Source organism: Camellia sinensis, chromosome 6 (genome assembly GCF_055761805.1).
Source record: "Camellia sinensis isolate YWXY chromosome 6, ASM5576180v1, whole genome shotgun sequence".
Taxonomy (NCBI): domain Eukaryota; kingdom Viridiplantae; phylum Streptophyta; class Magnoliopsida; order Ericales; family Theaceae; genus Camellia; species Camellia sinensis.
Window position 1 is genome coordinate 195437451 of NC_138966.1, and position 25129 is coordinate 195462579.

The 25129-nt window shown below is 33.8% G+C and overlaps 2 protein-coding genes and 1 pseudogene across 3 annotated transcripts; 2 read left to right on the forward strand and 1 right to left on the reverse strand.

The window, feature by feature from the left end:
• The first annotated feature begins 314 nt into the window (after positions 1-314).
• On the forward strand, positions 315-5242 carry LBO1 (2-oxoglutarate (2OG) and Fe(II)-dependent oxygenase superfamily protein). Its single transcript, XM_028228916.2, has 4 exons — positions 315-872; positions 1840-2087; positions 3990-4317; positions 4743-5242. The coding sequence occupies exons 1-4, from the start codon at positions 612-614 to the stop codon at positions 5001-5003; spliced, it is 1098 nt and encodes a 365-aa protein (XP_028084717.2). The 5' UTR covers positions 315-611; the 3' UTR covers positions 5004-5242.
• Positions 5243-15206: 9964 nt separating this feature from the next.
• LOC145793965 (uncharacterized) lies at positions 15207-16758 on the forward strand. The gene is made up of 5 exons (XM_082876883.1): positions 15207-15390; positions 15471-15751; positions 15903-16045; positions 16153-16457; positions 16652-16758. The coding sequence occupies exons 1-5, from the start codon at positions 15207-15209 to the stop codon at positions 16756-16758; spliced, it is 1020 nt and encodes a 339-aa protein (XP_082733009.1).
• A 141-nt stretch (positions 16759-16899) lies between these two features.
• On the reverse strand, positions 16900-21852 carry LOC114295724 (cullin-1-like; annotated as a pseudogene). Its single transcript, XR_014333768.1, has 19 exons — positions 21645-21852; positions 21458-21551; positions 20827-21012; positions 20655-20702; positions 20369-20572; positions 20195-20272; positions 19950-20039; positions 19767-19841; positions 19586-19648; positions 19104-19139; positions 18927-19016; positions 18698-18847; positions 18552-18607; positions 18334-18454; positions 18074-18234; positions 17797-17940; positions 17488-17706; positions 17213-17380; positions 16900-17116 (listed from the first exon to the last, which is right to left on the reverse strand). The product of XR_014333768.1 is annotated as a cullin-1-like (transcript).
• Positions 21853-25129: the final 3277 nt, after the last annotated feature.

Here is a 25129-nt window from a genome sequence, read left to right on the forward strand (position 1 = left end):
TAATTTTTTTGACTTTTTTGAATCACATCACTTCATTATTTTTTACATAAAAAATCAAAAAAGTCACCAAAAAAAAAAATCAAAAAACTAACTTTTTATCAATCTTCCAAAACACCATTACGTAATATTTCAAAATTACATGTAATAATTAGGGGGATTTGGTGGAAGGTGACCAAAAAAAAATAAAAATAAAAATTGTGACACTTCCACTCTCATAATTTTTTATTTGTAGACACTTCTACTCCATATATTTATAATTTTTTTTTTCAATTTTTACCTGCATATAATGCTAGAGATCATAAAAAAATTATCATGAAAATGATCATGTAAGATTTTGTACCCTTAGATTACGTATACAATAAAATATCACACACTAATTAAAACATGAAAAATTTTCATAATATATATCAGTATATTTTTTTTCATGGTCTCTAAGTATTATTCGCATCTAATTGTCCCTAATAATTATATGATATTAACAAGTTTTCTTCCCCTATAAATACAGAGACTGCCCAAAGCCATAGCCACCATAATTCTGAAACAGAACAGAGCTGTAATCTCTTTTGTCTCGATCTTTCTCAAATTTTGAGCCTCAATTTGATTTCATAGCCATGGCTCCAGTGTTTGTATCTCCAATCAATGTTGGGCACATCGACGATGTCCAAGAACTCAGGAAGTCCAAACTCACTTCCATTCCTCAGAGGTTCATCCGCGACATAGCCGAAGACCCTTCACTCTCCACACTCACTCCTCCATCACCATCATCAAAACCATCATTCACCGCCATACCTGTTGTTGATTTATCAAAACTAACCCAAAACACCCAACTTTCAAAGCTCGCTACTGCCTGTCAGGATTGGGGATTCTTTCAGGTATTTTATAAATATATATACACATACATATAAACTCTGAGATTACAAAAATGTTACGTACTCAGAAAAGAAAAAAGAAAAAATATTTAGAATTTGAAATATACCGATCAAATTATTGAGTCGGTGGAGATTTATTAAAATTGTATAATGAGGTATTACGGTAATATGTTAATGTAAATCCAAACATATATATTATTGTTATTTTCACATGCAGTCGCATTTTACATTTTTTAAACGGTGCATGTTGAGAACCTTGTTGAAATACGTAAATTTTTGTATATATATATATATATATATATATATTTTTATGGTATTTTTTGGGGGCAAATTATAAAAAAAACCTTAAAGTTTGATCTTTATAATAAAATAAATTCTGAATTTTTAATTTTATCAATTTAAATTTTTAATTTTTATTTATTTTCTATTTAAATTATTTATTTATTTTTATTAAATAAAATTAATAAAAAAAAATAAGTGTTTTAGTTATTAAACTCAATAAAAAAATTATATTTTAAATATTTTATTAATAATTATGTTGAATTTAATGATTAAAAAAATAATTTTTTTGTCGATTTTACTTAAATAAATAAATAAATAGTTTAAATTGAAAAGAAATTAAAAAATTTAAATTTAAATGAACAAAATTGAAAATTTATTTTGTTATAAAACACAAATCTTGAGTTTTTTTATATAATTGTTCGCATATTGATTATGGTAATCTGTTAATGTAAACCCTAACATATATATTACTGTTTTCACATGCGGTGGCATTATACCTCTTTCTAAGCCGTGGATGTAGAGAATCTTGTAGAATTATGTAAATCTATTTATGGTGCTTTTATTTTTTGTGTGATTGATTTTCACTTTTTTTTTTTTTTTTTTTTTTTTGGGTACAAAGCATAGTAATGCTGAGATTGATTATGGTGATGGAAACTAATGAATTTTAACTGTTTGTGGAAATGGGTAGGTGATAAACCATGGGATCGATCCGGGTTTGCTTGAGAGGCTAGAGAAGGTGTCCATGGATTTCTTTATGATGCCTTTGGAGGAGAAACAGAAGTATCCAATGGCGCCAGGGACAATTCAGGGATATGGACAAGCTTTTGTGTTCTCAGAGAACCAGAAGCTTGACTGGTGCAACATGTTTGCACTTGGAGTGGAGCCCCACTCCATAAGAAACCCAAAACTGTGGCCAACAAAGCCAACCAAGTTTAGGTAAGGTAGTACTATATTGATGGGTTTTTTTTTTTTTTTGAAAATTTATTGATGGGTTTGTTTGTCCACAATCCTTTGACCCGATTTGGTTGTGTTTTCGCTTTCTTTGTTTTTTTGTTCTTGGAATTATAAGTAATGAAAATTTTGAAAATACCTTTCGTTTAGTATCATTTCTCATTTTTGTGCAAAAAAGGTTCTTGAATTTTTTTAAATGACTTTTTTGAGTTATTTACACTAATGTCCTCAAAATATGAGATATGTTTATAATACTTTACTCCCTAACATCAGCAATCAATAATGGGAGGTGCAATAATTTCGAAATTTGACATGAAGCTTGAATAAAATCAAAAGGATCAAATACACAAGCTTTCTAAAATATGCATTTTGGACCCCAAAGTATGCACTTTCTTCCGTTTTGGTCCTCAATTTTTTAATTTTGTTACATTTTATTTTTTTGTAAAGTTTTCAAAATACCCGCGGATGACAGGGACTAGAGTCTAATAGATTGCATATTTTAGGGACCAAAGTGGAAAAATAAAAAATTTGCATTTTTTGGAAACTATTGGTGTAAACTTTTTTTAATGCTACCCAATTTTGAGTAAAAAAAGTAAAATAGTATTCCCAATTTAGTGGGTTGTTTAAATATTTTATTTAATTTTTTTTTAAGAAGTGAAAACAAAGAATACGTTTTCTATTTATATTTATAAAAATTTTAAAAACTCAAATAAAAACTTATTTGGTAAAATTTTTAATTTATAAATTAGTGATCTCAGTTTATAAATTTGGCAAAAAAATGAAAACACAGAAAATGTGTTTTCATTTTGAGTTTTCAGTTTTTTTTTTTTTATCACCCAACACTAGCCACCACCCGTCACTATTTTCCACTACCGTCTTCCGCCACCACCACCCACTCCCACCACCACCACCTGTCATCGCCATTCACCACCCACCTGCTACCACCACCCACCACCTACCTGCTACCCACTTGCCACCACCACCCACCCCTCACCTCCACCACCACTACCACCACCACTACCACCACCCGCCACCTACTTGCCGCCACCACTCACCATCCACCTGCCACCACCATCCATCACCTGCCACCACCAACCACCCACCACTACCATCACCCGCTACCCACTCACCATCCACCTGCTACCACCACCCATCACCTACCACCGCCACCACCCACTTGCTACCACCTACCACCCGCCATCGTCACCCACCCATCCACCCACCACCACCACTACCCGCCACTTACCCGCCAACACCTACCACTATCTGCCATCCGCCACCCACCTACCACTACCATCCACCACCCGCTGCCACCACTACCATTACCACTCACTCGCTACCACCCACCACCGTCACCCACCCACTCGCCACCACCCGCCACCCATCTGTCACCACCAGCCACCACCCGTCACCACCACCACGCCCTCGCTACCATCGACCACCCGACACCGTCACCCACCCACGCACCACCACCACCACCCGTCACCTACCCGGCTACCACCCACCACTACCCGCCATCCGCCACCCACCTGCCACCACCACCACCACCCACCACCCGCCACCACCCACTCGCTACCACCCACCCACCCACTACCACCCATTCACCCGCCACCAGCTACTCACCACCCACCGTCACCACTTTCCACCACCGTCTTCCGCAGCCACTTGCCACCATTGCCATTTTTCACTTTTTTTTTTTATATTTTTAAATTTTTTAAAACATTTTGTCAATTACCAAACGCGTTTGTAGTTTATGTTTTTCTAAAAACAAATAAAAAATAAACAAAAACCAGTTTATAAAATTTTTGTAAATATAAACTGAAAATGTAAACGTTACCAAACACATCCAAGATATTTTTTCCATTTATTTTTTTTGTTTTCTTGCAGTGAAACGGTGGAGGAATACTCAAGAGAGATAAGGGGACTGTGCCAAAAGTTGCTTAGTTTTATAGCTACTACCCTTGGGCTGAATAAGGACACTTTTGAAGAGAAGTTTGGGGTGGCAGTGCAAGCTGTGAGGATGAACTACTATCCACCATGTTCTAGACCAGACCTGGTTATGGGTCTAAGCCCTCATTCAGATGGGAGTGCCCTCACAGTACTGCAGGAAAGGAAGGGCAGCCCAGTAGGCCTCCAAATACTCAAAGACAATAAATGGGTGCCTGTTCAACCTATTCCTGATGCACTTGTGGTCAACATTGGTGACACCATAGAAGTACGAAATCAGAATGTTTTTGTTTTTGTGATTTTTTTTTCTCCCAGCAATGCTGTGTCCAGAAAAATACTCAAAATTTAAAATTTGTAGATCAAATTTAGGGCTGGTTTGGCAATTGTTTTCCTTATCTACTTTTATAGTTTTTTAAACACCTGTGAAAGCGCGTGTGAATCTTGTTAAAAAAAATATTTTCCTCAATTGTTACTTTTTTTTTTTTTTTTTTAGTGGAAACAAAAAGTAGCTAATTTATAACAAACTAAACAGAGCCATTATGGGGTTAATCTACATGACCAAGTTTAAATCTGCACTACAGATTTAAATTCTGAGCACTTCTTTGGGTACATGACTTTTTTTTATATATATTTTATTTTAAAATTTATTTTTGGCAAAAACATTTTGGGTGTTTCTGATCTTGAATCCAACAGGTTCTAACTAATGGGAGATACAAGAGTGTGGAACACAGAGCAGTGACTCACAAGGACAAAGACAGGCTCTCAATTGCCACATTCTACGCTCCAAGTTATGAAATAGAGCTTGGCCCAATTCCAGAATTGGTGAATGAGAACAGTCCTTGCAGGTACAGAAGGTACAACCATGGAGAGTACAGCAAGCACTATGTCACAAACAAGCTTCAGGGCAAGAGAACTCTGGACTTTGCCAAGATTAATCCCACAAACTCATCATAAATGGTTAGATTGGAGGGTATCCATCCACTTAATCTTCTGTTCCTAAATTGTTCTGTTTCTCTGTCTCAATAGACTGACATGGAAAATATAAGTTCCTCAGTCCATAGAAGTTGAATATTTTGACAAAGCTGGGGTCTTGTAGTAATATAATTTATATATATATGGATGGTACTGTCTATGTGTAAACTCAAATCTATGTAATTAATTAATGGAAGCTTGTTGTGGGGTCTTTGTGTGAATGCTTTTGTCATCAAATTTGTTGTGTTTTTGATAACTTTAATCAAAACAACACCTCTAATTTAGGAAGTACGGATACGGATACGGATACGATACGGCGATACGACAAAATTTGAAAAACTAGGATACGGGTACGGCGGGGATACGTTCGTAAAAAATATTATTTTAATAAATTTTAGTAATGTAGTATGCATAAAAATAAAACTTAAAGCAAAAGACAACTTGATAAAGAAGAAAGATTCCTACAAAACTAAGAGTCTTCAAGGTCAATAGTTTCAACTTGTTCCCCTTCATCAATGAATATCACAAGACCTTAGCTAAAGCTAAAGCCAAAAAACCATTCTTAAATAAAAATTTTAGCAAATATACTTTTTTAAGTCATCAATGATAGCCTAGGAAGCACGGATACGAATATGGTGATATGGGGATGTGGATATGGCGATATGTCAAAATTTGAAAAAGTATGATACGGGTACAGCGGGGATACATTCATAATTTTTTTTGTTTGTGATTTTAATAATGTAATATGCATGAAAATAAAACTTAAAGTAAATTAATAAATAAAGAGAGGGATTCCTATTAACCTAAAAGTGCTCAAACATTCATAAAACATCAAAAACTAAAAGCAAAAGCAAATGCAAATGCAAATGCAAATGCAAATTAAATATCATCCTTGCATGCCAACACCAAAAAAAGAATGAGAGCAGAGAGAAGAAACGTGAGAGAGTGAGAAAGCGAGAGAGAAGTGAGAGAGACAACAAGGATACATCAATTTGACAAATTCTATTACTTAAGCTCTCACTATATTTCTCTTATGAAAGAACTAAACAAAATATTATAAGTAATATGTAACTTCGAGTATCCGATACTTCAAAATTAAGTATCCGATACTTCAAAATTAATAAAAAATTAATTAAGAAGTATCCGATACTTTTAAGAAGTATCCGATACGTATCCGCGAGTATCCGAGGAGTATCGGTATCCGATAAGTATCCGATACGGATACGTCACTTTTTTTGAAGTATCCGTGCTTCATAGCCTCTAATGAAAAGCATCAAACAGAAGGAAATGTCACTTACACTGTTCTGTCCATCAGATTCCTAATAAGGAAAGAAAAACACGCAATCATGGGATTGAACCCAACACCACCTCCACCACTTGTTTCTTTAAGAATCTTTCACAAAATTGGTAATTAAACTAATCATGGGTTTTCATTGTTCAGGAGAAAATGGTAAACACATATAAGTTTTATATAGAATGATGTATCGATGACATTTTATATTGGAAAAAGCTTATGATGTGTAGCTGATATTTCTAAAACTTTATCTCTAAATTTACTCTAATGATTTGAATTGTTATATGTCAATTTTTGATTTGTGTAGGAATCAAGTACCTATAACACGACCTCCTACCGTGTTATTGTAGATGAATTTAGGGGTGATGTTTTGTATGTCTCTAATAATACCGTTTCGTACGTATGAACTACCACAATGAGTTCTTTTCATTTTCAATAAATATAAGTAAGACACATTATTTTGTATATTATTTTTATATATGAATTTTACGTGTACAACACTACCCAAGGAGCCTTTTCTCAGTGGTGATAGAGAGGAGAGCCCACAAATGATGCCCACAAATGATGCTTGTGTTTTCAGTTGTTCATATATATATTGGTGTGAAAGCACTAGCTATGCAACTTGCATGTGTTTTTGTTTCGATTCTAGGTTGAAATGACATGACAGTGGTGACAACTAGAGCACCAAACAGAGCTTAAAGACACAATGGGGGAGTGAGGTATGCAAAGGAAATAAGGTAGCTATTTTGATTGGCGGAGACATACCACTTAGATTCACCATGGCAGTAAAATAACATTTGTTTTTCAGTTGAAAGAAGCACAAAGGAAATGCTGATGCAATTGGCTCAAGTGGAAGAAACAGGGAAAATTGCTAGTCAATAATGCTAGGTATGTTATATTTGTATTGTATACTCAAATTTATTGTAAAGAATTATTTTTTTTTTGGAGATAGAAGGCCAAGATTTCTAGTTGGAGTAGTTTATTTATTGTATTTTTTGGATTTCAGTGTGAGAGTGATAACATTGTAGAGTGGTTGAGTTAGAGGTTTAGAACTATATAATCTCTATTGCTATAGTGTATTTGATCTAAAGTGATAAATAATTTTTAATATATAAATATTGATTATAATAATATTGTTGAAAGTATTACATAGCCAAACTTCAATAAAGAATACATACATCGGAGTAGAAGATGGGATGACATATATTAATGACTAACAGCACCCACATCAATCCCCCAGCAAATGGGAACAACAACATAGGTACTCATATTTTCTAAGGACAAATTTCATCAACACTTTCTCAGAAAGAATGAGAGAAGAGAAGAAAATCATCATACTAGAATTCACCCAAAAAAATCATCACTAGTTTATTTTTCCTATTTCAATTTGGATGTTATTAGAAGAGTAATGTTATATAAATTATATAAAAAAATTTTACTCGCTAATGTGATGCATGCTATATTATTGAAATGAGTTCTTTATTGTATGACACATCAATCAATTAGTAAGAAAATTTGTTGAATTCATTAATTTTTTTTTTTTTAAAGATAGGGGACATTTTTATTTTATTTTATTTTATTTTTGTTGCTAAAATAGAGATAATGTTAGAATCTAAGACCAGTCTTAGATAGTGCATTCAGGATTTGTATATGTGCAGATATGAGAGTGAATCTAAGACAAGTCTTATTTGCATTCTACTAATTTATAAATTTTATTTTTTTTCTATTTATCTTATATTTTCTCTAGAGTTAGAAATGAGTATATTAAAAAATGGATAGGAATAATATCAATAGAAGATAAATTGAGAAATAATAAATTGAGATGGTTTGGTCATATACAACGAAAAGTAGGTTTTAAAAAGCGGCCGCAACCATTACGCAATGCCATTACGTAACGATTGTGGTGGTTATCGTCACCCGTTACGGCCGTTATAGCGGTGTGACAGAAATTCACATGTGTAACGGCTACTTTGGTGTTACGTAACGGCTGTAGCGGTACCATAATGACCGTAACGGTCCGTTAGATACCATTACACCCTTTTACAATATTTTAAATAGCTTCTTTTTCCTTAAAAAAAAAAAAACAAAATTTTAAAAAAAATGAACAAATACAGGTGATCCAAACCTAAAGAAAAAATCTTACATTACTTTTTTTAAAAAAATTTATGGCACAATTTTTATTTTATAATCATTTCATTTAATAATTATGAATATTTTTTATTAAGTTAGTTTAGGTATTCATAAAAAATAATTTATAAACATTTAAAATTAATTATTCTTAAAACCATTAACTATTGAAATAAAATGTAAAAAACTCATTTTATAGTGATTTAAAAATATGAAATATATTGGATCATACTTAAAAATTAACAAAAATTGATTAAAATTTATTTTAAACCTTAATAAATGTGATTCGAAAAAAAAAAGAGCGTATCAGTAAGTTTTCTTCAAATTATGCAAAACATTAAAAAATCTCACGGTTCCGGTTGCCGCAACCGTTACACTACGGCCTTTACACCCCGCAACTGCTACCACATCACCGCAACCGTTTTTCAAAACCTTAAACGAAGACCAATAGAGGCAGTAATGAAGAGATGTAATATAGTGATGGTAAATGGTAGTGTTAGGGGAAAAGATAGATCTAGATTGACGTGAACTAATATAGTAAATGGAGATATAAATCTCTTTAATTTGGCTAACGAAATAGCCTTGGATAGAGTAAAGTAGAGAATAAAAATTTATACAGTAGACCTTATTTGATGAGACTTAAAAGTGTTTTAGAAAGATGATTAAAAGCTATTTTTTAACTTTTTAAATTTTTTTTGTAAGAAAAAAAAATTTAAAAACTAAATAGTGACTTTTAACCGACTTCCAAAATCAGCCTTAATACCGGGTTTGGTTTGGTTGTTTGATATTTTCCGAGGGGAAATAGCATGTCAGTGTCTTGACTATGGGCCATGGGCCCACACAAGTGCTGGAACCCATGTTTGAGTAATAAAAAAAAAAAAAAAAAAAAAAAAATGCCCCCTTTTGACTCTCTATTTAACTTGACAGCCCACTTACCGCTCTCATCAGCTAGTTTACACATTACTTGTGTATAATTTATAATTAGATTTGATAATTATGACAATTATTTGAAGTTGTTGAAGAAAATTAAAATAATTTATAATAGTTATTATGTTATGAGGATATCCTTGAGAATTTATTTTTGTGACATTTACACTGAAAGAGATATTTATTTTATATATTAGTATAGATGTGGTTCCTACACTTTGCTACCACTATTGTACACTTGTGGTGAGAGCTTCACCTAAAAACTAACTTTTCTCTTGAAAAACCCCTTTTTGTCTCCTAAAAAAAATTATAAATCAGTAGAAAATAGAGTAAGTAATTATAAATTCATGAAAATATAAATAGTAATTATTTGTCCCTTTTACTTATTTGTAATTATTTATTTTTTATTATAGTAATTTTCAAAGTTTTGTTATGATTAATTTTTAAATAGATGTAATCTTCTATCCTATACATATTAGATATTTACTAAACATAAACGATTAGATTAACTTTGAGAGAGAGTGAAAAGTGGACGTAAAACCTCTCTTGCTTAGGTCATAGGACCATTGTTCCACATCTTAGGTAATTTTTCTTTTTTTCTTTTTAGGATTCATTTGAGGAGAGTGATCTCATCATATGGGAAACCAAGAGAAGAGAGAGGCCTTGAGAAACTTTTATTAGTTGCATATGCCAAACACTTCAAAAAAAAATTAAAACAATGATAGTGTGAAGAAAACTTTTCAAGAAATTTGAACCATTCAAAGAGAGAACTTTTGCTTTTGTGGAGCTTATGGGGAACAAAGTTGCTTTGTCTGGTATATATATATTTTTTTTAATGGAGACTAGGATGTGAAGAGAGCCGTTGTTTTTGCTTTGTTCACTATAAAAAATATATATAATCATTTTGACAACAAATTTGAGTTGGGCACGCTATGCTTTGCTTTGCTTGCTTACACAACAAATCCATTGAATCTTGCTTTCAACCCTTTTCTTTTTCACATGTTTCTATTTTTTATTTTTTATGTACAGTTGGGAAATGCCACAAAATCTTGTTTGGACGGACTGGATAAAGGGGATTGTAATCCATCGGACTGTTAGTCCCGAGATACATTGTCCCCGGACTATTTGGTTGGACTGGATTTGTATCCTATGTTTGTTTAGTCATGGGATTAGATGTCTGGATTGGACTATTTTTAATGAATCCAACATTTGGTTAGACGGACTGGATAAGGATAAATGTTCAAAAGACTATTTTATCCTTGTAATTTATAATTTTTATTTAATATATAATTTTAAATTTGTAATCTATAATTTATAATTTAACAACACTAAAAAAATTTAATTTATAAGGCCATAATTTTTAATTTATTATTTTCAATTAAATTAAATTTATAATTTATAATTTATATTTTTTATTTAATATATAATTTTAAATTAACAACAATAAAAAAATAATTTTATTTAATATATAAATTAAATTTTCAACAACACTAAAAAAATTTAATTTATAAGGTCATAATTTATAATTTATTATTTTTAAATAAATTTAATTTATAATTTATAATTTTTATTTAATATATAATTTTAAATTAACAACACTAAAAAAATAATTTTAGAGAAATATGTAAATTTAATTTTTTAACAACACTAAAAAAAATTAATTTATAAGGCCATAATTTTTAATTTATTATTTTTAATTAAATTAAATTTATAATTTATAATTTAATTTTTTTATTTAATATATAATTTTAAATTAACAACACTAAAAAAATAATTTATAAATGTTCAAAAGACTATTTTACCCTTTCTAATTGTTTACTAAATAATAGTATGGAGGGTAAAATGGACATTTCACCAAATAATCCCATGGGATACCAATCCCATGATTTCTATCCCACACCCCTCCATGGGATAGAATAGTCCCATATTTGTGGGACTAATAGTCCGGAAGAACTATTAGTCCGGAGCAAAATTTTGCAAACAAACAATGGACTATTAGTCTGGTGGGACTAATAGTCCAATCCCACACCCTTATCCCTCAAAACAAATATGCTCTCACTACCTTCCAAACATGTCATATATGCAAATAAGAAATATAAGAAAATAAAAAATATTATGGATCATGAAAATTTATCTAAAATTTTACTCTGAAAGGAAAAGTGATGTACATTTAAAATTAGTTAAATGTGGATCACATGTAGGCCATTGATTCTTTTTGTTGAGTACATTTTAAAATAATTTTTCTAAGTATATAATATTGCTAATAAAAAAAAATATATTTGCCACTTTTTGATAGAATATTCACATTTTGTATAATATCTTGACTCTCAATAGTTACATAAATATAGTATACATGTAGAGTCACCATTTGATGTCTAAGTTCAACTCTTAGTGTTAAATTTAAATGATATAAGAGTAAGTAATTATTTGGCGGTTTAAGACCATCACGAACAAGTAAAATCAAATGTTTCACCTTTTTGAAGAGGTGAAAAGTTACTTTGCATCTTAGTTTTTCTTATGTAATCAGGATTAGAATTGATAATCATAAATTATTGAATAATTTTTGCCTATTTGACCCTATCTTATCAAGGTTCTTGTCAAAAAAAAAAATGACTCACCATATAAAAAATAAAAACCCAATAATAATAATAATAATATAGGAAAACAAGGTGGCAACAACCAATCAAATCTTAGTATAAGAAACCTAGCCTGTAATAATCAGAGAAAAGTTAATAAGTTGGAGAGGGAAATGGAGAGAGAGAATTTGAATTTGGAGAAGCGAAAATGTCTCGTAGCTCGAAAGGGTCGAGCTCGAAATGGCTCGAAAATGGAAGAAGAGGGGAGAAAGAGAGGAAAGAGGAGAAGAGAGGGAGAAAGAGAGAGGAGAGGGCTTGTCGCCGTGGGTCGTCGCCGATCGTCGCAGCAGACCGTCGCCTCGCCCAGCCCCGCCGACGTCGCAGCACCACCGTCAGCTGCCCAGCCTCCCCTCCTCCTCCAACCGGTTTTTATGGCCCCCTCCCCTCCCTCCTCCTCCTCCTCCTCCTCCTCCTCCTCCTCCTCCTCCCTTCTCTTCTTCTCCCTTCTTCTTCTTCTTCGTTCTGTAACAAAACCAGGGAAGAAAGAAAGAAAAAAAAAAAAAAATTCGACACCAAAACGACGTCGTTTTGGTGTCGAGCCGCGATTCCGAGCCGCGATTTCGAGCTACCTAGCATGGTCGTTTGGAGAAGGCACTCAAAAACTACATGGGCATTAAAAACTGTAGTAAAAATAAAACAAAATAATATACGCAACAGAGAGAGAAAGAGTAACCTACACCTATTATCCCTCGCATCTATTTTCTAAATTTCTTTTCGGAGAATTTATTAAGATGTTTTTTTTTCAAATACTTAATATATTTTTATATTTTAATAAGTTCTATTATTTAAACATTTAATTGACTAAAAATTAATTTTTATATTTAAAATATTTTATAAAAAAAAACTTACTCTTAAAAAAAAAAATTAATGCTTGACAATTTGATAATATAAATATTTATATTTTACAGTGTAGATGTTCATATTAATAGTGTGAATATTTACATCACAAAACATTCACATTGTTAATGTGAATATTATTATTAAGAATATTTTAATAATTATGTCATCCATAAGAATTATTAAAACATTAAAAAAAAATAATTTAAATAAGTAGAAAAATAAGAATTTTCATTTTCTTTTCCTTTTTCCTTCACAAATCTCCATCCAAATTCAAGATCCAAACACACATTCGGAGCAACCATACCAGCATTGATAAAAGCATGCATCATTTATCACTCATGTTTAACCATATCATGATCAGTCTACAAAGTCTCCATAAATTAAACATTCAAACACTCTAATTGTTTTGTGTATTTTGGGATGAGAGAGAGAGAGAGAGAGAGAGAGAGAGAGAGAGAGAGCAAGCGTAAATTGAAACATGGACTGCAATAATACAATGGTAAGAAACCGGATGGCAACAGCTGTGCACTAGAAAGCTTAACAGAATAAATTACAATCTCTTCTTACATGAGCAAGTAATCTGACATAACCAAAGAACAAGTACACCACAGTAGTGAGGATTGCACTTATCAGCCCATAAGAGAAGCTGGATCATCTCACCGGTGCATTGAAACACAACTTTCAACTACAACTTTTCCCCCAATAAACCGGCAATTTTACTTACTGTCATCGCCAGGCTTCAGGGGGGAAAATGTGTCTCGAGCTCCGGGGCTTAGGCAATCTTCAAAAGGAGTCACTCAGATAGTGGCAAGATTTAGAGTAGTTTGTGAGCTCAACTTCACCACCACGATCTGATCAGCTTTTGTTGCTGCTTGCAGCACCAATGCAAAGCCAAGTTCATCCACCTATGAAGCACGGATACACCGAAATGGCTCCCGTACGTGTATCGGATACGTATCGGATACAGATACGCGCCCGATACGGCGAGATACGTATTAGATACGGGAAATAAAGTATCCAATTTTTTTAAAAAAAATTTGAATTTCGGATACATCTAAGATACGCAAGGATACGGTATGGATACGGCGGGGCAAAAAAATAATTTAAAAAACTTAAAATGGGGTCAAAGTATAAAATATGAAAATAAGATAAAATAAAACACAAAAAAAAAAAAAAAAATCAACCACACTTACCTGACCTAGGTCGAACAGCAGCCGCGAAGGAGGAGGAGGAGTTCGTCGTTGTCTCTCGTCTCGAACAGTAGCTCGACGATCGTCGATCAGGTTTGCGAACAGGAGCTCCACGGTCGTCGATCAGGTTTGTCCCTCTCTCTCCCTTTCGCTCCCTCTCTGTCTGCCTCTCGCTCGATCTCACGAACTCTCTCTCTCTCCCTCTCCCTCTCCCTCTCACTCGATCTATCTGGTCTGGGTGGAGATGGACAGATCTCGATCTCATCTCCCCCCCTCTTGATCGATCTCTCTCTCCCTCTCCCTCTCCCTCTCCCTTTTATCTATGTCGTTTGTTTTGCATATTTATTTTTATTATTTTTTATTTTTTATATGTATACTCTGTAAATAAAATAAAATAAATCAACTAAGATAAAAAATAAAAATAAATAAAAAAAAACCTTATATATGTATTCGGTATTACCTGAATCCTCATAAAACAAAATAAGTCAAATAAGGTAAAAAAACTTATCAATAAATAAATAAATAAACTCATTAAAAATAAACTTTGAAAAGTTATAAAATTATAAACTTTGTAAACTTAATCTTGGCCATCAATAAATAAATAAACTTATTGATAAATAAATGAACCTTGTCAATTTTTTCCTCATTCAAATTAAGGGATTGAATTGCATTATGGTTGTTATGGGTGATCCTATATTGTTGAAATTTAATTGAATTGATGAATTTTTTGCTATGGGTGATGCATTATGATTGTTATGGGTGATGCTACATTAATGTTTTGTTTTATTTGTTTACCATAATTTTTAACAAATGAGTTCGGGTACGGGAAGTTTAGGTTCAACAAGTGGTACACCAATGGAAGAGGATGATAATGCTCCTCTTTGGTGTTATGTTACAAAACTAGAAAAAATGGAAGAAAGATGTGGTAATATAGGTTTAAATGCAATTACTGTCAAAATGAGTACAAAGGGTCATTCTTTAGGGTCAAGGCACATTTGTTAAAACTTTCTGGCAATGGGATTAGAGTGTACCCCAAACTGACTCCGCAACACCTTGCTGAAATGCAAAGGAAAATTGAAGAAGCTGAGAAAAGATTAAAGATGGCTATGCCTAAAAAAATTCCTTTACCACCTTCTACCCAATTAAAAAAGTGACTCCCCTAATTAATTTTATGGGAGCAGCAGAAGCTGGGGCAATGTTCTTGAAAGCTGTTAATTGTGAAGGTGAGCATAAAGACAAGTTTTTTATTTCCAACTTAATTAGTCAAGCAATTGAAGAAGTTGGACATCAGAATGTCATTCAAGTCATTACAGCTAATGCTCACGTGTGTAGTGCAGCTGGTTTACTCATTGAAAGTAAGTACCCAAATATCTTTTGGACACCATGTGTAGTTCACACATTGAATCTTGCTCTTAAGAACATTTGTGCTCCAAAGGAAACAGGAGTACTGCTTTTGCTTATGATGAATGTCACTGGATCACACTTTGTGTTGATGATGTGATGTTTATCAAAAACTTCATCATGAACCATTCCATGCGGCTAGCTATTTTCAATGAATTCGTACCCTTGAAGTTGCTTGCTATTGCAGACACACGTTTCACATTTGCCATTGTCATGCTCAAAAGGTTTAAACTTATAAAGCGTGGCCTCCAATCAATGGTTATTAGTGACCAGTGGGTTTCTTACAAAGAAGACGATGTTGGGAAAGCAGCATCTGTGAAGGAAAAATTATTAAATAATGTGTGACGGGATAAGATTGATTACATTGTTTTTTACATTGCCTATCTATGAGATGCTTAGGTTTTGTGACACTGACAAACCATGCCTTCACTTAGTCTATGAAATGTGAGACACCATGATTGAAAAGGTGAAGGCAAGCATCTTTAGGCATGAAGGGAAGCTAGATCATGAGGAATCAATCTTTTATTCCGTTGTGCACAATATACTAGTTGAGAGGTGGGCCAAAAGTAACACTCCTCTTCATTGCCTTGCTCATTCTTTGAATCTGAGGTAATAGCTTAATTCATACTCTTGCCAATTACATTTCTTTGTTGATATTTGTCTTTTAATATGAATAATATAATTTAATTTTAAAACTTTCTTATGTTGCAATCTAGGTATTGTAGTTCAACGTGGCTTGATAAAAATCCCAATCGTGTCCCTCCTCATAGGGATGAAGAAATTTTAAGTATAACAAACAAGTGCTTTAAGAAATACTTTCCAAATTTAGAGGAGAGAAGGGTTGTAAATGTGGAATATGCCAAGTTTTCAGGAGGTTTGGATATGTTTGGAGATTTTGACTCAAAGATTGATAGAGGAGTATTGGATCCACTTATTTGGTGGTTTACACATGGATCTCCTGCTCCTATGCTTCAATCTTTGGCATTAAAATTGCTTGGCCAGCCATGTTCCTCATCATGCTGTGAAAGGAATTGGACCACCTACTCCTTTATTCACTCCATGAAAAGAAACAAAATGACACCACAACGGGCTAAAGATTTGATTTTTGTGCACAACAATCTTCGTCTCCTATCAAGGAGAAGTCAACAGTACATTGAAGGAGAATCCAAGTTATGAGATGTTGTGGAGATGTTTTTGATTCATTGGAGGGTGCAGGCTTACTTGAAATTGCAAGTCTTTCTCTTGATGAACCAGATATGGAAGCTGTGATATTCACTGATGAAGGGGAACAAGTTGAAGCTATTGACCTTGAAGACTCTTAGCTTCATAGGAATCTTTCTTTTTTTTATCAAGTTGTCTTTTGTTTTAAGTTTTATTTTTAGGTATGCTACATTACTAAAAATTGTTGAAGTTTTATTTTTATGTATGATACATTACTAAAAATTGTAAACAAAATATTTTTTATGAACGTATCCCCGCCGTATCCGTATCCTATTTTTTCGAATTTTGTCGTATCGTACCCGTATCCCGTATCCGTATCCGTGCTTCCTAGTCATCCACACTATCAGTCGAGTGAAATCATGCTAAGTACCTGAACAGGTTTGGGTTGTCCTTGTCTCTTTCCAGATAGTCCCATGTGATCAGATCTTCGATCCTCTTCTTGATTGCTTTGAAATCAGGCTGCGTATTCACAGTTTTGTAAACAACATTGAACTAGGAAATGAATTGGATAAAAAGAAAATAGGTGAAAATAAAATGCTGTAACTTTGAAGATACCTTGAACATACGACCCAACTGCTCAACACACCCCATAACCAACTGCTGGTGGCCCAAACCTTTCCGACTCTTCATGATACGCACAATTGAAGCATCAATAGCATACTGTCTATCCTTGTTAACATCTTCAATTACCTTTTTCTTCTCATCCACAGGAGGGAGAGAAATCTACATTTTGAAGCATTTTTGCATCCCAATCATAAAATCAGTAAAAGGAAACGGAAACAGAAACTTACATGACATATTGAGGTCAAAACGAAAAACAATGTCAACACCTTAATCCTTCTCATCTTGTCGGTGAACTTAGAGTTGAACTCAAAGTGATCTGTTGGAGAGATTGTTTTGTTGTTTGGTTCTTTGTTAAGAATCTTATACTTTGCACATGAAAGAGAATGGAGCAGCCTAACAACATCATCATGTGTCAAGTTTAATTGAGTCATGATTTCCTGATAACTCAATCTGTTTGAGGCATTAAAAAGCAGCAGCACAGAAGCCTGTATGGATGAAATGCTAAAGCTCAAACCTCTGCGTTAAGAATCATAAATCCATGCATTAGATTAAAATAAGTTTCTTTAACAAAATACCTGGTAGGTTGTCACGATGAGCTCCATAGTTTTGGGTTCAAATTTTCCATTGATGTTACAAGTACACAATGAATAAATCCATGTAAGTTTTCTGCATTTTGTTTTTGTTTGATAGAATTCTCTGAAAACTTCCACACACTTAACCTAGAGCAGAAGTGAATAAATAGAATGACATCAGTGGGAATGTTCAGCAACACAGTATATGACATAAATTCACATTAAAAGAAACAATTTCAAAATTTCAATCTATGTGCGAATAACAATCTACAAGCATTACCATTTCTGCTGGGAGGTTGAGGTCAAAAGACTTGTAACTAGGCCAAAAGCCAGTAGTCAGGACAGTAACAGTCAGGTCAATCCCAGGACTTGCATTTGGATTGGTTTTGAGGTACTCTTCAAAGTTAGTTTGATTTCCCTTGCCAAAGTCAAATCTGTGACCTGGAAAACAGCAAAGCAAGAAAACAATTATATCTGCCAGTATCCCAAAACTATATTAAAGCATGGCTTGCAAATTAATACGGGTTGTAGACAACTTACCATTCCCTCCATCTTTGATGTGAACTGACCACCACATTGCTGCTTCAGCTTTGTCAGGATACTTCTCTCATGCTCATCATTGGCGCTCTTGTCAAAAAGTAAGCGTCGAGCAAGCTTTTTTCTGCCAGTCATTGCAACAAAAAATAAGTATCTATGAATCATCCAATCACAATATTCTGAAATCACCTGAAAACCAACAAAAAATTAAATAAAATTACCGGTAGAATTCAGCGAACAGATCTTTATCACTAATATAAGCAAGGAGCTTTACTACCTGTAGAATAAAAAGAAATCCAATTGCAACTGTTTGTATCTCATTCTCAACAATAAGTCAAAGCAAATGCTATGAAAGATAGAAGCATACCTTCTCAAGTGTTTCCTCAATGGCTTCATCACTCAATTTCTCACTCCCACCTTTCTTGAGAATATTATCACAAAATGTGGCTAGAAGTTCTGCACTCGAGCTTCCACCAACACCTTTGTTACAGAAGACTTCAAAAGCCTCTTTGAGTGCCTAAGACAAACAAGGGAGATTTTAATACATGAATAATAGGAAGGAAACCACAACTATGCAGCAATTGTTTAATACAAACCTCGTGGAAAAGAGTAGGGTTCATAAAATAGTTACTTACGTACGCCATGTACTTGGCATGAAGAAGCTCGATAACTTTTCTAACAAAAACCTAAAGACCCCACAGGTTAGTCAGTTCCCATACCAAGAATCCATTGACAAATCCCAGAAGTGAAGTACTATAAGAATTTGACATTACCTGTTCTGGCAGACCAAGCACATCTTTCTTATCTGCCTGTACAAGGACACTTCTTAGCATTAGAACCAGAAATAAAATTAGAAAAGATTATCACTAAGACATACAAGAGTAGATATGTTCTTTCCACCCAGAAAAGGGGAAATAAAATAAAAAAAGGAAAAGAAAGAAAAAATTTAAGTGAACAACCTTGGTCAATGATGCCACCACATCAAACAATTATTTGTACCCCCAAAGTCAAATGTAGTGCTAAATTTTGTACATTGCCATTCATTTAATTAAAATCCAAATTCAATTTCCTTCAGCAAAAAAAAAAAAAAAAAAAAAAAAAAAAAAGAAAAAAAGAAAAAAAAAGAGTAGATAACTTGTTAACCAAGTCCAATGTAATGGCAGATCAATCATGAGCCTTGTGAAATGCACCTCCTCAGAAGACAAATAGAACAAAGACTATGGGATCTGAAATAACACAATCAAGATTTCATCACCTTCTTATTGCTGGCTGCATCTTCCGCTTGTTTAACCAATGCTGTAACTTCAGCAGTAACATGCTGCATAAAGAAAAACCCAGCCAAACTTCAAAATAAATAAGGGGAATAAACAAATAATACCAGAGGCACAATGCTACATTCTTTACAGAACAATGTACTGCAAGTTAAAGACAAAAACCTGTTTAAATATACTAGAAACCGGATCTAAACCTATTTTGGAAAAGAGCCTATACATCCTTGATAAATCCTCTACCTACAAGAGAACAGGAAAAATAAACTTTATTGCAACTGAAATAACAGCAAGAAGGCTTGAATAATAACACAGTCCAAGTCTGATAAAAAAAATGGTCCAAATGACTACCTTGTCATCCCTAAGCAACGCATGACATCCAGAGTGCTCGTTCTCGAGCAATTAGGTTTCATAAACAGACAACAATTCATGTTGAACTTTCTATAGGAAGACAAAATGAACCATAATTATAACAGCAAAAGTGTATATCTTCAAAATTGGCCTCAAAATAAATAAAAAAAGAAGTGACCATTAAAAAACTAATTATTATTGGGTGGAAAGAAATTTAGTATGCCTTTACAAGAGGAAGAACAAACCTCAAGCAACTTCAGCTCGCTACTAGAATGTAGGTAATGAGCAACCCTATCCTTCTCTCGTTTCAAACACTCCTCAGCCTAGAGTTACAAAAGGATTTTTTAGAAATCATATAGGATTATCAAACAAATATATCTGACCTTAACAAGAAAAAAATAAAATGAATAGATGTTTACTTTCAACATATAATTTGGACAGGAATCTTCCAAGATCCAGTTTGAAGCCTTTCGAGAATAATAAGCCGCAGTATCTTTCAGCATATCTGCTTCAAAGTCATTCTCATAATGATACATTTGCCCCATTCCGATCTCAACAAATATATCCAAAACATTTTTTAACAAAGCTCGGTCAATTTGCTCTCCTTCACGCTCTTGATCAATCTGTTTAGAAGATACTATTGATTAACCAGAGTAGGAAAGATGGAAATAATGGTGTACAGTTGACACAATGGCTCAGGCATACCAGAGATATTACAGCATCCCTTACTTTACTATTTAACTCTCGATAGACCTGAAATCAAAATATGTTCCAAAAGGGTTTCAATGCAATATATCGTAAAAGGAAAGGGCAGTTCAAAAAGAGAAAGAAGGAAACAAAGATGGCAAGATAACAATAGGATACAAGCGTGACATACCAGATCCTGGAAGCAAGTGAGTCCGACATCATTAAGTGCTGGAAGTGACCTCCGAGGAAGGAAGTAGTGACTAAGAAAATGAAAAAATCTAGAAAGCCACCTGACCATCACTTTATGATTCGACCACCTATTCACAAGCTCTCTCATCATGAACTCATCATGCTTCTCCCTTAAAGAAGGCAATACCTGAAACAGAAAAGCAAGCAAATGATGTTATTTGTAAGATAACTTGCAAAGAACTAAAACTACAAGTTCAAATGATTAACAATTATTATATGTGACAATAAAAACCTTAATTGGTCCATCATATAGACAAGTCAAAGCTACATCTATTAACATCATATACAAAATACATAATCCATCATTCTAACCATGTCAAATAGTGAAGGTCAAATTTATAACCCTCCTTCATGTGTATTGCACAGAACAAAAATTCGCTAATCATCCACAATCTTTCCACAATATACAAATTACGGGAACGATAACATTATCTCTATCAGTTGGAATTTAAATTTATATAAATGATATGTAATGTAATAGTATGTGCAACATCATTGAATTGTATATGTGCAGATTTTTGCAAAAAAAAAAAAAAGAGTATAAATAGATCAAATGAATGAATCTTTCATACCGTAGATGTAATGTACTCTTCAAAAGACTCCCGGTACTTGTCATACAACTGCTGAGAGTAATCATGAGGGGCCTTGCACATATTATAGATGATTCTGTATACATAGTTAAAAATAACAACAATTTCAAAGACAAAACCTTGCTTGTAAAAGCAAATAAATAAATATCGAAAAGAAGACAAAGCATACGTATAAAGCATCACGTAGTCCTCGCCGCTGAACGGCGGCTCGGGCAATCCTTCTAGAATGTTCTTCAGCTTTGTAATCCCTTTCTCCATAAACTCCCATCCCTGTTCAAAGTCAATGGTCTCTCGCTCATTCAGCGTCATATTGCTCCACCCTAATCTCCAGCTCTAAACCCAAAATCTACAAATTAAACACACATTATCAAAATCAACCACAACATACCACCACCAATAATTCACCACCAAACCCTAGCAATTTCAATAACAATATTATCAAATTCTTGCCTAGAAAAACAACGAACACTCCGCGAATCGAATCTTCAACGACAAAATGATGGCATAAAATCGCAGTTAATCGAATAAATTCTGAACAAAATTTGCGATCACAGGCAACCAAGAGCCTAATTGCGAGAAGAACAAACCCTAATTGAAAGCACCGGAATCGATGATGGAGAGAGAGAGAGAGAGGGAGATGGCGGTGAGATGTGAATCGTCTGTCTTTCTTTCCAAATTTCTCAAAAGATCTCCCTGATTTCTGTAAGTAATATTTGTTTATTCCCCGCACTTTTTTTTCTTTTTTTCTTTTCTTTTTTTCATATCCGCCTCAAAGAATTTTTTTATTATTTATTTATGGAGTTTTTTTTTCTTATTTTTGTAAAAATATATTTCGCTATGATTTTTGTTCAATTTGTTCATTAGAGGATATTGTTCATTTTGTAAGGTTGTTTGTATACATTATTTATGTAAAAAATTAAATTGATCTTTTTTTTTTTTTGGATAAGTAAGTCATATTATAACCAAAAAAGAAAGATATACAATGAAGTTCAATATACATCTTTTGGAAGTAAAATAAACATAAACAAAAAATAAACTATTCCCTCAAAAAAAACAAACTAAGCCTATATATGACAAACACAACATACACAACAAATGATTCAAAATTTCCCTTTAGCACTCTTCAAGTAATGAAGTTTCACTTTGAGTTTTTTTCTGTTATCCTACATTGTAGTCTCCCCATTAATGGGATCACCTGGAGATGGACTCCCTCTACTTTTTAGGCTCTTCGTTTGACACAACAACTCTTGATTTACTTCTCCATTCCCCAACTCTCCCATATCACATGATTCAAGGACATCAAAAGCATTAGATGTTGATGGGGTGAAACACTGCGTGTCTCCCTCTTTGTTTATCACTGTCGTTGAACCTTGCCCACCATCTCTCCCTTTTTTCTTCACCACTTCCCACTTAGTTGGAACTTGTATGTTAGTCTTCTTGACTCTCCACTCTTGTTTGGAAGATTAAGGGTTCAAAGTCTTTGGCTTCTGAGGACACAAATTAGTGGTATGACTAAAAGTCTTACAAACATCATACCTTTGAGGCTTCCATGGAACCTCAACTTGAATCTCATATGGGTCACCATAGCCAAGATTTATTTTGAAAGACTTAAGGATCTCTTTATTTGCTGGCACTCCAGTACATATTCTTACAAACTTAAGTCTGCTTCTTTTGAACGTAGGCTCATCCAAATAACGAGGAGTTCCTATGATGCTAGCAATGTAACCTAAACCTTCTTCAGTCCAAAGCTCCAAAGGAACATTATACAACTTCACCCACAATGGCACACTTGAAAATTCACACTTTGTTAGTTTTAGTCCATGTTGTCATTTTTTAACAACAATCAATCTAGCCCCAATGTAATAGGGGCCATCTTCCCAAATTTTGTCTATAGCCTCTTCATTTTTTACTTTAAAATAAAAAACCCATTATAAATGGAGACAACATCTTCAAGCAAATTTTCCCAAAGTTTCTCTGTCCACATTTTCACATAATGAAAAGAGAATCTTTTATCAATGAAGTATCCAACCAAGGCATTTTCTCAATGAGAAAAGCTTTTTTTTGAGATCTCTATAGGGACATTGTACATGCCATCTACTAGGTTCTCAATTTTATGGGCACTTATTTTATACTTCATTTTTGACACTTTGTTAATCTCTTCTTTAAGTAAAGAGCTCCAAGCTTATAGAGGCTTTCCTGATATAGCAGTTGTATCACCATCAAGACATTCACCCTTGTCAGATTGTGTGTCTTCCATATGTAGTTCAACCAAATCCTTATTTCTACAAGCTCGCACATTTTCAACACTCTTCTGTTACTTGGTGCCAATTACTTCTCTCATTTGATCAACACTGAGTGAGCTAAGTTTATTTGTTATTATCATTTCATTTGCCGCCAGTGGGGAAACAATGGCCAATTTTTGCCACTGCTCAAGATCAGTTAGCACTCTAGTTGGTGTGTTCCATGCATTAGGTGTTTGATGCTGCTTTGATGATTGCTCAGTTGAGGCTTGCATTTTCACATTCAATTGCAACCGTGGTGTACCAAGATTTCCACACAAACATAGATCGACACAATCACACTCGATTGAGCTATCCTCCAATTCCACATCTCTTAAACCCCTTTTGTTTTCATTCGAGGGCCCTTGCCATGGTCCCACAAAATCTCCAGATATGAGAAATTTGGGGCCTCATCAGATGTGTGTAGACCTACGGGGGAGTACAGCAGGCATCTCATCGGTAGATATTTGAGCATCCATCTGATTATCAAACTCCTGCAATGAGACCTTGGTTGATTTGCACTTAGCAGATTTACATTTTAATTTACTCTTCGCTAATTTGCTTTAAGCTAGTTTGCCCTTCTTCATTGATAGCTTGCTGCCCTCTCTGTCTCTCTTTTTGTCCCTCTGTTTCTCTCTCTCTTTCTCCTTAATTATTTTATGACTTTTCAGTAGCAAAGTTCATTGAGGCATTTTGTCGAACGGGTGGAGGGCAAGACCTCTGGTTGCACAAGAAACTCTCCACCTTGTAAGACAGCTTGGCCACTTTCAGCAACAACTAGGCTTAGCACTCAATAACCCAAGAACGAACCAGAGGCCTTCTTGGTCTGCAATATCGGTCTGTAAATGGGAGCGAGTCTCCATCTTTTGCTCTGGAGCCAAAGAGAGGGCCAAAGCTGGAAGAGAATCGAAGATCCAACAGCTAGGTAGCTGTAGTAGTACCAGAGATCTCCAACACTTTGATGAAATTTTTTCTCTATATGGCTCTGTTCGTAGTTGAGAGAGAAAGTGGAGGATGTTGTATTCTAAATTGTATTGAATAATTTGACTTTATTTTTGTTAGGTATTCCGTGCACCGACAGATAGACAGGGTGAAGTCCTGTTTGTCTAAATTGGGTGAGATAAGCAACATCTTCCAAAAAGCTTCGAATGTTGGAATGGAGCAACTTGTTCATTAAATTCATCTGATAATTATAATGTATTCAATTTAGGGATTTTTATTGAAAAGTCCAATTTAGAAGTGTTTTAACCCAAGAAGTCCATGAAGGAATTTTTTAACTCATTTAGTCCCATGTATGTATAGTTTTATTCCATAAAGTCCATTTTCTTGATTTATACTATTTTCTTGGACACTTATGCCCTTATATTTAATTTTG